The 18,161-nt window shown below is 39.2% G+C and overlaps 1 protein-coding gene across 4 annotated transcripts in view; it reads left to right on the top strand.

Annotated features, from left to right (window-relative positions):
• Nucleotides 1–17,822, top strand: part of FRMD4B (FERM domain containing 4B) — a 275,548-nt gene extending 257,726 nt beyond the window's left edge. For all 4 annotated transcript variants that reach the window (XM_060022883.1, XM_060022884.1, XM_060022881.1 and 1 more), the window contains 5 exons: nt 700–847; nt 4,397–4,516; nt 5,693–6,504; nt 10,430–10,562; nt 14,120–17,822. In XM_060022883.1, the coding sequence (XP_059878866.1) occupies nt 700–847; nt 4,397–4,516; nt 5,693–6,504; nt 10,430–10,562; nt 14,120–14,240 (1,334 nt within the window). In that variant the 3' untranslated portion in view covers nt 14,241–17,822. The remainder of the gene's footprint in view (nt 1–699; nt 848–4,396; nt 4,517–5,692; nt 6,505–10,429; nt 10,563–14,119) is intronic.
• Nucleotides 17,823–18,161: the final 339 nt, after the last annotated feature.

Raw genomic sequence — 18,161 nt, 5'->3', positions numbered from 1 at the left:
AAGTAAAGCTGAACAGGGCTTCCTTGGTGTCTCAGTGGTTAAGAATCCGCCTGCTAATGCAGGGGTCACGGGTTCGAGCCCTGGTCCGGGAAGATCCCACATGCCACGGAGCAACTGAGCCTGTGTGCCACAACTACTGAGCCGGTGCATCTAGAGACTGTGCTCTGCAACAAGAGAAACCACTGCAATGAGAAACTCGTGCACTTCAATGAAGAGTAGCTCGCTGCAACTAGAGAAAGCCTGAATGCGGCAATGAAGACCCAACACAGCGAAAAATAAAAAAATAAATAAATAAGACAAATGTACAAGTAAAGCTGAACAAAACTGATCCAGGCCCACTTTACAGGCCAGCTTCCTCTTGGCCCCTTACACGCTGAGGTTTTTCTGTAATATAATTCAAGAAAAGTATAGTATAGTATCACCCATTCCACCTGAGAGATTTATTTGCTCAGCATGCCACCTATTGAGTTGGCATAAGTTGGGTCAGGCCCCACAAGAACATTCAGTAATTCTTTTTCTATTGTATAAAATATAAAAATAAATTTCCTGAAACGTATGTACTTTAAAAAATATCATCTTTGGAAGACCACTTTGCTCACCAGACAAATCTTCCACTTTCTTTTTTGGGAGGTTTTGGCATGGTATTTGTTTACTTTTTTATTTATCTACTTATTCTTTCATTCAATTTACTTATTATAGCCAGTGACACCTGTACTCTTGCTGGGCAGCAATCAAGTTCGGTACCTCATTCTCCAAGAATTCTTCCTCCCAAGTCTCTCGGGATTGAGAGAATCCATTTCAGAAAGTCGTCCATCAATGAACAGTTTGTGGATGCCAGACAGTCCAGGTAAGAAGTCACATTATCAGTGAGGTGAATGCCTTGCCACTATGAGATCTTTTCTCCAAAATAGTCAACCCATTTTTGCGTTATCCTTTTTATTCTTTCAGAAAGTGTTACCTTGTAAAACCAAAGCATACAAACTAACCCAGTTATTTATTGTTGCTAACAAGTGGAAGTGTTTTTAAAGAGATCTTTTGAAAAGTATTTGGTGTTTCCTTGATTTTAAAGTCTACTTGATTTATATTAAATTATAGGAACATTGATTATAATCTGAATTTGGGTATAGTGTCCAAAGTTCTGTTTCATCACCCACGGTTTCAGGAAACTGTCATTAAATACCACTCTTCCAAACCAACTGAGAGAACTGACTTCTGAACTTTCAAAGGAAAATGGGACTTCAGTACATTTTTAGTCTGTAAAGTAGATTAATACAACTTCTCAAGTGTCTCAAGTAAATATTATCAGGGCAATAACAACAGGGCAATAACTTTTTAAAAGATGACAGACCAATGGTTCCCAGAATTTGGCTGCAGGGATCAATACTAGTTTTATTTTTCTTTCTACATAGGGCTCAAGGTAGGATTACCAACTTTTTACTTTGCCTAATCAGAACGTTCAAACAAACAGCACTACGATTTCATGAAAAAAAAAAAAAAAGACATTTACATATCCAAAATACAGTCATCGTTGTAATAATAATAATAACAATAATATGAAGTTAACCTTTATTGAGCACTTACTATGTGCCAGACACTGTTTGAAGTGTTTTAATATGTATTAATAAATTTAATCCTCACAACAATCCTGACTGTATTACTACCATCCTTACCAATTATAGATAAGTACACCAAGGACGAGAAAGCATGAATCACTTGTTGGGTTTGTCAACTAGTGAATGTCAGAATTGGGATTTGAACCTAGGTAGCCTGACTCCAAAGCCTATGATGTGATTTTAGCCAATATTATATTGCATCTCAGGGAAGATGGAAATTAGTCTCAAAATAAAGGAAGATTATTTAGATTAAAGAATTTTTCGCTTATGAAAAGAAAACCCACATTTTGTTATATTTCTAATTTGTCAAAGACCAGTGAAAACTTTCATCTCATTGGCCCAAGTTTTTAGATTAGCATCTAAAAACTGTTGCCTTAAACAATAGAGATCCAGGTGTCTAGAGCTGTGCTGTCCAATTTAATTAAAAGTAAATAAAATTTAAAATTCGGTTCCTCAGTCCTACCAGCCACATTTCAAGTCCTAATAGGCACATGTGGCTGATGGCTGATATTGGGTACCACAGATATAGCGCATTTCCATAATTGAAGAAAGTCCTATCAGATAACACTGGACAAGTGTGTTTATTATATTAGGGAAAACAAAGCTATTTCAGCAAGAGGAATTATAACTGGGAAAATCATTATCTTAAAAATTATTATGCCTTCATCCCCAAGCGCTTAAGATGGGTTTGCTCTTTGATCCAGCAATTTCTCTTTTAGGAATTTTTCCCCTTGAATTAACTACAGGATGCTTTGTTTAAACTAGCATTGTTTATACTAGTAACAAATGAAGACAGCCCAAATGCTCAACTAGTGGATTGTTTAATTATGGTCAGTCTTTACACTGGAATACTATAAACTCATTAAAATAACAGTGTAGGTGAATATTAAGTGACATAAAATGTTAAATCAAATTTTTTTAAGTGGGTTTTGAAAGAGAATATACAGTAAGATCTCATTTTTTGTTGTTAAAAGTATAAATGCTTTTTTTAAATTGAAGTATAGTTGTATTACAATGTCGTGTTAGTTTCAGGCATACAGGAAAGTGATTCAGTTATACATACGTGTGTGTGTGTGTGTGTGTGTGTGTGTATTCTTTTTCAGATTCTTTTCCCTTATAGGTTATTACAAAATATGGGCTATAGTTTCCTGTGCTATACAGTAGGTCCTTGTTGGTTATTTATTTTATATATAATAGGGTGTGTGTGTTAATCCCAATAAAAGTGTAAATGCTTGTAAGTATATATGCTTAGTAAAAATATCTGAAAATGTTTAGTGTTCTGACATATCTGAGGCACCAGATTATGGACATTTAAATGTTTAGCTGTACTTTTAAACTTTTTTGCAATGAACTTGACATGCTTTTGTAACAAGTGAGGTATAATCAAAGTCATTTTTAATTAAAAAATTAACTTCAAATTGTGTTCTCACTGTGCTGGAAAGTGGACAAAGTGATTTAAGGATGCTGTGAATGACAGTCCACTACCCAAATTCATGCTGCAGAGTATTTTTGTATGGCCCATGGTTTTAGATTTTTGAATACTGGAACAGAAATCAAAAGCAGTAATATTTTGTGACATAAAAATTGTATGAAATTTTAATTTACGTGTCCACGGTCAAATTTGATTGGCACGCAGTCACCTCCATTCACATACATATTGTCTACACTGGTCTCTTACTTCAAGGGCAGAGTTGAGTCATTGCGACAGAGATCATCTGGCCCACAAAGCCAAAAATATTTGCTGTGAGGCTCTTTACAGAGAAAGGATTTCCTGCTCTCGTTGCTTCCAATCTATTTTATTCAATACACCCTTTTTAAAAGTCTTTTAGTTTTTTCCTCCATATTTATGACTCAGAGTCACATCACTTGTGCTTCCCCTAAGACTCATCTATGATGCACCAGGATACTAAGCCACAAAGACAGTTTTCCCAGTTATCTCTTTATGTTCCCATTCCTTCAGTTTCCAGTAAGTTTCCTTCCTTTTTTTTTTTAATTGAAGTATAGTTGATTTACAATGTTGTGTTAGTTTCACGTGTACAGCAAAGTGATTCAGTTATACCTAGATGTAATTTTTTCAGATTCTGTTCCCTTATAGGTTATTACAAAATATTGAGTGTAGGGCTTCCCTGGTGGCACAGTGGTTGAGAGTCCGCCTGCCGATGGAGGGGACACAGGTTCGTGCCCCGGTCCGGGAGGATCCCACACGCCGTGGAGCGGCTGGGCCTGTGAGCCATGCCCGTTGAGCCTGCGCGTCCGGAGCCTGTGCTCCGCAACGGGAGAGGCCACAACAGTGAGAGGCCCATATACCGCAAAAAAATATATATATATATTGAGTATAGTTCCCTGTGCTATACAGTAGGTTCTTGTTGGTTATCTATTTTATTTTTAATTCTATTTTATTATTATTTTTTTGAATGTTATTTATCTTTTTATACAGCAGGCTCTTTTTATTTTGCTTTATATTGGAGAAATTTGATTTACAATGTTGTATTAGTTTCAGGTGTACAGCAAAATGATTCAGTTATACATATACATATATCTCTTGTTTTTCAGATGCTTTTCCCCTATAGGTTATTACAGAATATTGGGTAGAGCTCCCTGTGCTCAACAGTAGGTCCTTGTTGATGATCTATTTTATATATAGTCATGTGTATTGTTAATTCCAAGCTTCTAATTTATCCCTCCCCGCTCCAGTAAGTTTCTAATCAGCTTATAACAAGTTTGCCAGAAATGTTAGGCGGCTCCTCATTTCCTGAATTCTTTTTTTTTTTTTACTGTCACAGAGAAATGCTGTCGACGCACAGCAGTCCTTACAGAACTCTGGAGAGGCGGCCCCAGGGAGGGCGAAGCGTGCCCACCACACCTGTTCTCACCCGGAACGCTTACAGCAGCAGCCACTTGCAGTAAGAGGGCTTCATTCCAGTCGCTTTCTCTCTGTTGACTTTTGCTTTAAGGTTTTGTTTTACTTCACTGTGGTTTGTTTGTTTTTTAATTTGGCTGCGTTGGGTCTTCATTACTGTGCGCGGTTTTTCTCTAGTTACAGCGAGCAGGGGCTACCCTTCGTTGCGGTGCGCGGGCTTCTCATTGCGGTGGCTTCTCTTGTTGCAGAGCATGGGCTCTAGGCGCGCGGGCTCAGTAGTTGTGGCTCACGGGCTCTAGAGCGCAGGCTCAGTAGTTGTGGCGCAGGGGCTTAGTTGCTCCACGGCATGTGGGATCTTCCCGGACCAGGGCTCGAACCCGTGTGCCCTGCGTTGGCAGGCGGATTCTTAACCACTGTGCCACCAGGGAAGTCCCTTCACTGTGTTTTTAATCACTTTCTGCAGTGGGACTTTATTTTATGGCTCTACACTTTCTATGCACTTAACAGATCAAATATGTGAGCCAAGAAAATGTGCTTGAAAATGTACATGGTTTGGGTAGATACTGGATTTTTTGCGCCTTAATTTTTCCAACTGGACATTACCATTTGTTATTCAATGGTGAGGATGAAGATAATGACAGTAGCAACATTTTGAAGTGTTTACTGAAGGCCGTGCTATTTTATATGCACTATATTATTTAGTCCCCGCAACAAGTCTGACTGGAGTTACTAGATACTGTTTTTTCCCTCATTTTACAGAGGAGGGAGGGAGATTAGTTAAATATCTTGTCCACATTCATACGGCTGGGAAATGATGGAGCCGTAACTCAACCCAGATGCCTCCAATGTCAAAGCCAGACTCTGTTCCCCAAGAAATGCTGTGTTCACCCTAGTCTATGTATCCTGCTATCCTGTTGGAAGAAAGAACCCTCCAAAGACATGTGGGATTTTTCTTAGGCTTTGATGTAGGTTATACAGCATCAGTTTATCTTCCCTATTGTCAAGGAAGGATGTGGATTGCCCAATTGACAGAATTGATTTCTTTTCTCATTTTGACCATGTGAACCCAGTGGTTTCTGTTGTGTGTTCAGCTTTGGAAACCTTAAAAATCCTAGTGCAGTTCAGGAGCTATTAAATCGTTCAACGTGGTGTCCTTTTCCCTTCCCTCGGTCCTCCTTTCCCTGTTTGTCTTTTACAAGTTTGCTTCCTCCTCTTTCAGACCCGAATCTTCATCTCAGCACTGCCGCCAGCGGAGTGGAAGCCTTGAGTCCCAGTCTCATCTGCTCTCTGAGATGGACCACGATAAGCCATTTCTCTCCCTCTCCAAATCCCAAAGAAGCAGCAGCACAGAAATCCTGGATGACGGGTCTTCCTATACCAGCCAGTCGAGCACAGAGTATTACTGCGTGACACCCGTGGCCGGACCCTGTTACACCACCCAAACTCTGGACACTCGCTCCAGGGGTCGGAGAAGGTCCAAGAAACAGAACGTTTCCACTTCAAATTCAGGAAGCATGCCCAACCTAGCACAAAAGGATAGTCTGAAGAATGGCGTCTACTCAAAGAGTCAGGAGCAGCCTTCTTCCAGTTACTACACTGCCGGGTACACGCCATATGCAGAGTGTGATTTGTATTACAGTGGTGGCTACGTCTACGAGAACGACACTGAAGGACAGTACAGTGTCAATCCTTCCTACCGGTCCTCCGCCCACTATGGATATGACCACCCAAGGGACTACAGCAGGTCGTTTCATGAAGACGAGGCCGACCAGGTGCCCCATAACCCGTATGCAACTCTCCGGCTGCCGAGGAAGGCTGCTGCCAAGTCAGAGCACATCACCAAAAACATCCACAAGGCCTTAGTGGCAGAGCACCTGCGTGGCTGGTACCAGCGGGCCTCTGGGCAAAAGGAGCAGGGCCACAGCACACAGACTAGCTTTGATTCGGACAGGGGATCGCAGAGAAGCCTGGGCTTTGCTGGGCTGCAGGTACCCTGTTCTCCAAGCAGCCGAGCGTCTTCCTACTCTTCAGGTAAGAATACTGCAGAGGCACTTGATATCCAGATTTCATTTACCTCATGTTCCCCACCTACTCCAAACCAACTCCCCTCAAGGGTCGCGAGACCAGGACCCAAGGTCAGGAGAGTGGTAGCCATTGGGTAGAGCCACAGATTCAAGTCCAACAAACATTTATTGAGCACCTACTCTCTGTGCTGCCCTGGGTTAGGGGCTTTCATACATTTTTATCTTTTCTAGGTCTTCCGTTGACAATCACATCTCTTTAAAGTGTTCCGGGCTTTGGGACGAACAGATACACACTACTATATATAAAAGAGATATCCAACAAGGACCTACTGTATAGCACAGGGAACTATACTCAATATTTTGTAATAAACCTATAAGGGAAAAGAATCTGAAAATGGGGCTTCGCTGGTGGCGCCGTGGTTGAGAGTCCGCCTGCCGATGCAGGGGACACGGGTTCGTGCCCCGGTCTGGGAGGATCCCACATGCCGCGGAGCGGCTGGGCCCGTGAGCCATGGCCGCTGAGCCTGTGCGTCCGGGGCCTGTGCTCTGCAACGGGAGAGGCCACAGCAGTGAGAGGCCTGCGTACCGCAAAAAAAAAAAAAAAAAAAAGAATCTGAAAATGAACATTTTATATATATATATATATATATATATATATATACACACATATATATACACACACACACAGACATACCTATATATATATATATGTATACGTAAACTGAATCACTGTGCTGTACACCTGAAACTAACAGAACATTGTAAATCAACTATACTTCAAAATTATACATCTTTCCCTGTTCACAACTAGGAATTGGATTATCTAAAGGCTGTTCATTCCAAATGCTCAGGTCTCTGTGTAAGGCTTCTAATGAGTCTGATAGGAAGTGGCATTTACTAACCACTGTTCCTGGCAGTGTTCTAAGTACTTTGCAGGTCTTAATTCAGTAATCATATGTATTCCACTTTATGGTTGATTTAAGGGACTTTCAAAGATAATTTGGATTAGAGGTGTTCTCTTCATGTGTTGACTTTGGTCCCTAACTCCACTACTGTTCCTGGAGGGTTTACTGCGTACCTCCAGCTGTGCTAGGCATACTTTAAGGAGAGAAATGGGGGCCTCAATGGAGAGTCTGCCCGGGGTTTCATTTATTCAGCAAACAAGCAGGCGTAGATACTGAGCATCCAGTTTCAAGCCAGTTCCTGGCCTGGATGAATTCACAGTCTACTTAGCAGCCAGAGGAATATATGAAAATTAAGCAACATTAAAGCTCTAAGAAATGGTTGAATTCTCAAACCACGTGAAAAACCGAGGTCATGAGTCTTGCCCCCTCTTTCAAGCACGACACCTTAGTGAGACATAGCTCAGGGATCCCTGAATCATTGTGTGATCTTCGGTGAAAAGTATTCCTTTAAAAGTTTCCTAATGTTGTTGACAAGAGGCATCTCCATGGAGATTTCTATTTGGGTTCTAGTGTTCTCGTATTTGTCCAGGACTTTGGACTTCTGCTTTGGACTTCCCATTTATTACCACATCTAACATATGAAAAGCCTCCTGTAGTTATTTCTTATCTGTGGCTCTGATTAGAGAATGCCTTTCTTCCCCCTCAAGTTCTGGGTGTTGCATGAGAAACGTGCAGAAACCAAAGGAAGAGGGCTGGGGTGCATGTGGATGGTCATCAGGGCACAGCACTGGGGTGATGCCTCTTTAAACAGCGAGGCCAGGGAGAAGCAGGTGTAACTCAGAAACTTCAACATTCCTGGCCGGTGGCTCAGGACTGGGGCAAAGGTGAGAAGGGAGATAACACTTCCAGGACCCAGTGTGAGAGTGTGAACCTTGCTGATACCAGCAGGATTTGGCCCCATAGGCCAAAAGGCATCACATTTTAAGAAATAAGACGGATGGAATCAGTGCTCCCAGAATTCCCTTTTGGAATTTTCCTCATTCCTGTCTACAGTTTATAGCTACAGAAATGTTTTATAACAGGCACGCATCATTCTCATAGAGAGATAAGTTTCCGATTATTTGCCGGTTAGTCAGGGGTTTTGTAATCTCTTCCAGCCACCTAAAGGCTCTCTGGGTGACTCAGTTTTACTAGTAAGGACAGTCACCATTTATTGGCAACTTAACCCTGTGCCACCCGACCTGCTCAGCGCTTTATGTGTACTCTCCCACTTAATGTATGCAGCAGTTCTACATAACGAGTGCTGTTGTTATGTGTATTATTATTATTCTACTCTTGCAGCTGAGGCAGTTCTGACTCAGAGCGTTTAAATGACCCTGCCCGAGCTCCCAAGCTAGTTAAGTGGCAGAGTAGGAATTCGGTCACAGCTCAGACATCCTAACCACCACGCCTCTGAGTTATGAAACCTTCCTGGAAGCTTAAAGTGGGAATGTTACATCTTTGAGTCAAAGCCTTGTGGCATGCAGGACCACAGATGAGTTTTGAAATGTGTTTGTCTCACACTGTCACATGTGCTTTGTGGGTGTGAGAGAGAAGAGGAAGAGGTTGGCCTCCAGGAGCAGGAAATGGAAAGAGCTGGAAGAGGCTCCAGGAACAGTGTGGGGTTTTTGAGTCGTGGATGACTGGCCTGGCGTTATGCAGCCCAGGCATGGGGCAGGACTGGTTTCAGAGACAGGACAGCAAACGCCCAGCGATGAGGCATTCACTGGGTTTTGCTCCCAAATGATGCCCATGTCTATTTTTTTTTTAACCATTAAAAAAAAATTTTTTTTAGTTGAAGTATAATTGATTTACAATGTTGTGTTAGTTTCAGGTATAAAGCAAAGTGATTCAGTTATACATGCCTATATATATTTACTTTTACATGTATATGTGTGTATCTATATATTCAGATGCTTTTCCCATAGATGTTATTACAAAATATTGAGTAGAGTTCCCTGTGCTGTACAGTAGGTCCTTGTTGTTTATCTATTTTATATACAGTAGTGTGTATCTGTTAACTCCGAAATCCCTAATTTATCCTCCGCACACCTTTCCCCTTGGTAACCAGGTTTGTTTTCGAAGTCTGTGAGTCTGTTTCTGTTTTGTAAATAAGTTCATTTGTATCACTTTTTAGATTCCACATAGAAGTGATATCATATGATATTTGTCTTTCTCTGTCTGACTGACTTCACTTAGTATGGTAATCTCTAGGTCCATCCATGTTGCTGCAAATGGCATTATTTCATTCCTTTTTGTGTATACCCTTGTCTTGTTACAGATTAGTCCCGCAGAAGAACTAAATCTCTTCTTCCTGAAATCTTTCCTATACTAGTTTCCCTCCCTACCCCACCCCCAAAACTTCTTTTTAAAAGGCAAAAATGTGCCTTGACGCTGCTAGTGACCCAATATTGCCTTTGGCTGGGGAACGGGCAAGTCTCAACAAGGCAACGTATGGAATGCTTTTCCTCTAAAGGTCTCCAAAAACTCAAACTTGTCATCTTACCTTTACAATTGAGCCTATGAAGCTGTCCAGCCACCATAGCCTGACTGGGACACTGGGAAGATTCTTTCAATATATGAGATTTTTTTTTCTGGCTTGTCTTTTGGGTTATTTTTTTATAGTATGTCTTTCAATTAACTTTATTCACATTTATAACAATAATGTTATCATTTATTGCTAGGCACAGTGCTAAATATTTGCACAAATTAGGTTATTTAATCCTGGTATCATCCCTATACAGAATATATTTATATTATTATCTCCACTTTACAGACAAAGAAACTAAGGCTTACAGAGCATAAGCTATTTGCCCAATGTCACACGGCCAGTAAGTAACCAAATTGGAATAGGAACTCTGTTGGTTCCCAACATTGGCTTGTAAGCTCTACTCTGCACACAGCTGATTAATGTACATCTAAATGGCCTAAACAATTCTCACTTTGAACAGTCCCACTAAATTTGTCTTTTTTCATTTTTCTTTCTAGTGTCTTCTACAAATGCTTCCGGGAACTGGAGGACCCAGCTAACTATAGGGCTATCTGAATACGAGACCCCGGCACATTCTTCCTACACCAGCTGCTATGGCAACGTCTATAATCCTTTGCCCTCTCCAGGCAGGTGAGAAAGGCATGCGTAAAACTTTCAGTACCCTGTTCCTGGTCTAAAGAATTCAGGAAACCAGTTTTATTTTATGAACGCTAAGTAATCTAGCTCAAGGGTTGGCAAATTATAGTCTAAAACCGGCTGCCACCTATGTTTATAAATAAATTTTTATTGGAAAACAGCCATGCTCATTCATTTACATGTTACCTATGGCTGTTTTTGTACTATGAGGGCAGAGTGGAGTAGTTGCAACAGAGATCTTATGGCCGACGAAGCCAAAAATATCTGGCCCTTTAAGAAAAAGCTCACTGGTGCTCAATCTAGCTCATTCAAATCTGACCGTCTTCTTAGAGTCCTGTACATTAAATTTTGTGTCTGAAGGGTTCTTTTTAATTGCTATACTTGAAACTGTACTATTGATATACCCAGTTAAGACTTTTCTGGAACCTTGCAGGAAAAATATCTCTATCCCAGAAAAAGCTGTTCATACCAAGATTCCTCATAGACAGTTGGTGGGCTTGATTTCAAACATTTGCTGCCTTTTTGTGTCTAACCCTATGTTCATTAAGAAGCAACAGACGCAGCCAGCTGTCCTGTGTGTCTGTCATAGTAGTTCTTTGTAAACATTTAGAGGAAATAGACAAGGTCACTTTGTTAAAATGTGACTATTAAAAAGATTGCAAACTCTGGTTTTTCAATTCTTTGCATACATGGGAGGAGTTAAACTTGAAGCGGTCATTTTTCTCCATCACCTTCTCACAGAATGTAATCTGTACCCCTGGTGCCAAGAAGTAAAGCATTTTCTGTTTCTTTTTGTTTTTGTTTAAGAAAATTTAATTTTGCTTTCTTTAAGTCAGATTGCGTCAGGCATAGGAGGCTTATTACATAGACAGTAACTTTTAAAGGTGAATACTGGTGAATTTGAGGTTAGTTTCTTACTAAAGCACTGAATGTTTTAAGCAAATTGGAGATAATTCAACCCCAAAAGCTTGTTTTTCTTTTCCATATTTAGCAAAAGTTTTTCTTGGCTTGAAATATTAGGCCAATTGTCTCAACTCAACAAAGGGCATGCTCAAAATAGAATTTTAATGAAAATATACTTCAGAGGACGTCAGATAGCTTGGACTTCTGTAAATAATGCTTGCAAATGAGTTAAGAGCAGGAAGACTTTGGCCCAAAATTTGAGCTGAACTTTTTCAATTCAGTTCTAATCATTTTGTATAATACATTTGCAAATAATTTTCCTGTTTGTATACTTTCACTTTTGTTTTTGTTGACTGAGTTAAAAATGATATAAAACAGACCATTCAGGGCATAAGACCGTTCTCATATCCTTAACACCACTTTCATAGGACTCAGGAAGTGTTCAACATTTTTAGAGACAATCTGTTTTTACAAAGTCTGTCCCTCTATTACAGCCAGGCCAACATGGCTTGATAGCAGAGTCAGAAGGGGCATGATATACAGGAAATTAGAAACTATTTAAAGACCCCTATTGTGTATGTGTACGTGTGCACATAATATGAGCGCACTGTAGAAAATGTGTTCCCATTTTTTTTTACAAAACTCTTTAAACCTTATTTTATGCAACCAATATGATATTCCACTCAATAAATATGCTCAATAAATATGCAGTTCCCCATAGTTTGATTTTAAATGGCTTTTGAATTTTCTTTCTTTTTTTATTGTAAATAAAATACAATACTTTGTGCAAAATATTTGTCTGAATTCTAGATTATTTCCTTAGGACACATTCCAATAAGTTGGTTTAATGGATTAAATTGAAAAGCATATTTTTTAAGCTCCTGCTTACTAGAAAGATTTGCCAACGTACCCTCCTATCCCAGAGAATTATGGGAATGCTTATTTCTACCCATTTGTCCGTTTCGGATTTTATTTTTATCATGTACAGTCTGATCAATTTAACTTGACCTATTAATAAGGCAAGTATAACAATACTCCATAAAGCTTTAGAAATTTGTTCTAAAACTGCGTGTTATTTTTTATGAAAATGTAATTATTAAACTAAGAGAAAAATTGGGTTTCAAGATAAAGATAAAAAACTTTAGATCTGCCCTTAAATTGAAGATTTGAAATGCTTAGCCGTAGATCAGTATGTTTTTAAAAATGAAGTGCATGTTATTTAGAGATTCTTACCTCGGAGTGTCCAGGTCTTAATACTACAGAAAGCTACAAATTTATACCAGTAAAATTTTTTTCCTTGTATGATGTAGTATAACTGTTAGCAGCATAAACTTTCTAAAATTAGAAATGTTGAAGTCTCTTCTGCTACCTCGTATGTAATATAGTCAAATTCCTGGCTCTGCTGCTGCAAACTGTGTTTTCAAATAACTTTTTTTCTTTTACTTCCTGTTTTCCATTTCCTATCCTCTTCCTTATTGAACACTCCTTGTTACTAGGCAGAACCAAGGGCTTCTGTCTCGGAGAATGGTTGTGTCTCCAGAAATGAGATCAGTTTTCAATTCTCTTTTAAGTGTAGCCAGCTGTAGTAAGTACAGTCCCTCGGATCGGTGTGTTGCTTCTTGCCTAGCAGCAGCTTTGCTTGTTCTGACTGATGTGTGAAGTTACAGAAATCTGCTTTTGTTTTTATATTAGAAAAAAACACTAAATATCTGGTTTTGCATAGTGTTTACTTCCGAAGCTCTTTTCCGGAGGACTTTTTATTCACCTGTACTAAAAGACATTGGAGTTTAAAATAAAAAGAAAGCTACTAACTATCTAACCTATTCTAACCTACTATTACAGGAATGAGGTTTTGCTTATTGGAGTGGTCTGTATAACACGATGCCTTCTTTTGGATGTACTTTCCAAATGGGCCTGTGATTGTTTTATGTGATGCTGTTTCCAATTTACACTTGACCCATACACCCTAAGGATGTAAAATATGTTCCAAGGTACCCTCGCCTCCCTTTAAGTATATTCCTTTGTTTCAAAGAAAAACATCTAGTATATTTCCCTTAAGTTGAAGACTGCTTAACGTCTAGCTGTCAAAAACACTTCAAAAGTCAAAAATACAACTCTCACACAAACCTAAAATGAGCATATGTCGAAGATTTAGTTAACTCATTCATGAGAGAACTAACAGAATGCTAAAGCTGGTTCCCAGATGATTCAAGAGACTGAATCCCACACACTGAAAGGGAGAGTACTGAGATGAGACTACTCAATTCAATACAAAACCAGTTAATATCCTACAGGGCAATAAAACTATGACCGTAATCTTTCTACTAGACAGAAGTTGTTTGTATTTCTTCCAAACAAAAACCCCCAAGTTAACATGTAACTTAACACAGTCTGGGTCCTCATCCATGGTAAATGTAACTTAGACAAAAGTCTATCTCTCAGGAGAAGTAAATACTCCTTGCATGGGCCTGTTAGACCATGTTCCAGTATGACCTTGAAAAAACACACAGCCATCCCTTGCCTTTATTTCCAAGTTTTGGATACTTTTCTTAACGGTGTTTTCTACTAACTTCTTTGAGTGTAGTAATCTTTGTACCCTGGGAACAAAAATGACAACAAGTTGTAACTTTTCTGGTTTCCTTTCATAGACCATACACAGAGACTGGTCAACTGGACAATACAGAGGGAAACCTGCTGGAAGACAGCCTGGAGAATAGTGAGCAGAGGCTCTTTTGGCACGAAGACTCAAAGCCTGGAACATTAGTCTGAACTGCAGTTGAGCCTCTTGACCGAGCACTGCATTCTCACACTAGTGTGCCTTGCAAAATGTGTTCGTCTTCCCAGAAGGCTGTTGGCTATAGAAACCTAAAGGCATCCAAGGTGGAAGAGAGGACTCCCGTGACCCCGGAAGTGAATCACACACCAAGCCACACAAAACCCCTGAACAACAACCCACCTTTCCAAGTCTAGGTGCTAACCTAACAGCAAGGTCAAGACCACATGTGAACCATTGCCAAGGAGGACTCAGCCTTTACCAAGAGCAAGCACTTTTTAAGAGAACAAAAGTTGTTGAAGGCAGACCTCAAAACTGTGAAAAGTGCGTTCAGGGTCTCCAACAGGAAAGAAGGACAGGGGAGATTTCAGAGCACAATTCAGAATGATGAGAGAAGGGAAGCCAGAAGCTCGTCACTGCTCACCATCGGAAAGTTTGAATTCGTGAGCTGGTGAAGAATTACATACTATGTCTACCCGGACATGAACAATTTAGACAGTATTAGAAAATTACTTGAAGAGAAGCTGGATTTTTCATGAATTCCTGAATGAGTGTAAATGTTTTTAGGCTATTATCAAGAGTGATGGTTTTCATAAGCACCATAAAATGGGTTCTGGAAAGACTTATGGCTGTAGCATCCTGTAATATAACTTCATGGTAGCAGATTGGGGAAAAATGAAGCAGCCCACCACGTAACTGACAAACTCTGCTTGGAGAATTTTCTAAGGTACACTATCATTGAGTTCCTTTTTTCTTTCTACTCCAATGGCATGATGAGCTATTGTTCAGGCTGGTAACTCTCCAACGCAGCTGTCATTGCAATGGCAGACTTGATATGGAAAGTTTTTATAACCAAGAGTTTGAAAAAGTATTTTAAGGTGATACAGCAAGAACCCAACACAATATAAAGAAAAAAACCACGAACACCACATCATTTTAGATGAATTGCGTGCCTTAAAATTGTGAACATTTGAAGAGTAAGCATATTGTCTGGATTCCCCAGGTAGTTCTAAGTCACCAAGTGACAAAAGCAAAATTAGTCATTAAAAACAAAAACGAAAACCTTCCAAGCTGCCGTAAATTTAATTATGAGGCTAAAACTACCTCATACTTTCCTTGGAAGAAATAATTCGCTATGGTATATCGTTGGATGTTTTGGGTTGGTTTGTTGTTTTTTTTTTAACAAATATTTCCATATTCTAAATGGATCTTCTTTTTTCATCTTTACTCTGCTTCAGAATTCCATAAAAGGTGCTCCTTCCCCCTCTTTTATACAGTTTTCTTGTTCATATTGTGAATAGAGAAGTTTCTGAACAACTTTTGGGGAACATTTTCTATCTATATTCCAAAGCATGTAATATATACATAAAGTTGATTTGTTAAACTGGTCCTTAGTCATTTGTATCATTGAAAATGAAGTTTGGGGGAAAATAATTTGGAAAACAAAAAGACATGCAAAAAAATAACTTATTCCTTTTTGCATATTTGTATAGCCTTCTAGAAACAGATATATCCTTTTGCATATTCTTTTACTGTTCTGACTTTTTTAGACCTATTATTTTTTTTACATAGGTCAATAAATGAAAGGTGTGCTACTGAAAATGTTTATGTATCCTTCCTTCCATTTATGTCCAGGGTTCATACAAACCAGCTGAAGGTACTCTACTTCAAGTAATCAGGTTGGACAAGATTGTAGATTTTTAGTTAGGTATTGCCATATTTTGTGGATTCCAAGATGCCCACTTTTTCATACTTACATCCCTGAAATCGGGATGCATCTTTTGATTGCTGACGTGTTATAGTTGAATTGGCAGTGTTTTCGGGTTTTTTTTCTTAGTGAGACATAACGTAACGCTGTGTCTTAGAATAAAATTGTCTTAGAATTGGTGAAATACGGTAGTTTATTACCTCATGGAGGATAACCAATGTAGGCTTCCTAATCTTACTAATGTTGTTTATTTGTAACAAGTCATTCATTCTAGTTTTTCAGACTGGCAAACAGGTCTTTTAAATTCAAGGATATATTTCATCTGACATCTTTTCATCCCAGACAGCGGGGAGAGGTGAGTGGGAAGTGAAATATAGGGAGATTAGTATTTCTGTGCAAGTACCTTACGTGGAAATAACCTTTTCCTGTTCAAGAAATGGTATGCTCAGAATTGCAGGTGTACCTTGAAAAAACAGACAAAACTTGGCTCCCAAATGGAAAAAGAAGGTATAGAAATGGAAGCACAGTGGGGCTGCTAAATGATTTTCCCCTCACCTTTTTTGGAAAACATTTCTCAACCACATTATTGATATGCTTATTAATGACTATAAAGTGACAGAGATAAATTTTTTAACATGTCAAATTGATGTTTTTATTACAAAATATCATATACTCATTTTAATTTTGTATTACAAAATATCATATACTCATTTTAATTTCAAACATGAAGAAAATATACAACATAAAAACATAGTTGTGCCCTATAAGCCTAACATTACCAGATAAATTGTTAATTTATTGTATAACTGTTCAGATTTTTTCCTATGCCTATAGTAATTTTTTAAAAAACAGCATCATATTACAAGTACAGTTTTACAACTTATTTTCTCACCAAAACCTCTTGGGCCTCACCCTTTGTCAGTGTATATTGATCTACCTCATAAAGATGTATGTTTTACAAGGTGGATTGAAAAAATTGCCTCACCTTCCTGGATGTTTAATTTTTTTTCTATATTTGAGAAAATTATTCAAGATTCTTCCTTGTATTCATAAAAGCTTAATGTTAAGCACTAAAGATTCCAGAATTGTTTTGAACTATTAAAGACTGTTCTTAGGAACAAAGCTTCAAACACCAGTCTTTAAGAGCTTTCAGAATTAGAATAACGACCTTCTTTGGTAGTGTAGAAAAGTTTTGATGTTTTTTCTAAACTGTCAGTGGAGAAAATCCTGTTTTTAAAAAGTTCAGTCATTGTGGGCCTATATTCTGTAAAGTGAAATAAAGTGAATTACTAAGGGAAAAAAATTTAGAGAATATCTATTACTAGAGAGATGAAATAAGAGATACAAAAGTATACATTCGTATTTATTATTAGATTCATCAGACATAAAACTACTCTGTCACGTTTCAATCCAAGTGTTTAAACACTGACTTAAAATTTCTGTTCTTAGCTTGTCCCAAGTTCTAGTAACAGAGTTTCTAGATTACCCCTTGAGTAACACTGATCTGGAGTTCTATCAAAGGAAGTCCTACCTCCACACTTACTAATAAGGCAAGTCAGGCTTCCCTGGTGGTGCAGTGGTTAAGAATCCGCCTACCAATGTGGGGGACACCGGTTCGAGCCCTGGTCCGGGAAGATCCTACATGCCGAGGAGCAACTAAGCCCATGTGCCACAACTGCTGAGCCTGTGCTCTAGAACCCACGAGCCACAACTACTGAGCCCGCGTGCCACAACTACGGAAGCCCGCGCACCTAGAGCCCGCTCTCCACAACAAGAGAAGCCACTGCAATGAGGAGCCCGCACACCGCAACAAAGGGTAGCCTCTGCTCCACGCGGGTGGAGAAAGCCGGCACGCAGCAATGAAGACCCAATGCAGCCAAGAATAAATAAAATAAAATTAATTAATTTTAAAAAATAAGGCAAGTCATCATAGTGCTCTATGATCTCACAAAATGCAGTCCATTTCCAGAGAGAAAAGTCTTTTAACACATATATGGAGTCCGGAAGATGATGCAAAACTTAACTCACCTTTCGGCACAAAGTTTATTGGGCCCTTCATCCCCCATGTTTCTAACTCCATTCCTATGCCCTCCTCTGGATTTCCATAGGTCTTTTCTACTCCTCTGCCTCCTCTTCCTTGTGCCACATGGAGCAGGAAAAAGAAAGGTATGTCCCTCTGCAAAAGTATGTTTGCTCATGTCATCCTCAC

This window comes from Delphinus delphis, chromosome 10 (assembly GCF_949987515.2).
Source record: "Delphinus delphis chromosome 10, mDelDel1.2, whole genome shotgun sequence".
Taxonomy (NCBI): Eukaryota; Metazoa; Chordata; class Mammalia; order Artiodactyla; family Delphinidae; genus Delphinus; species Delphinus delphis.
Note: the sequence above shows the minus strand (reverse complement) of the source record. Positions and strands in the feature narration are given on the sequence as shown.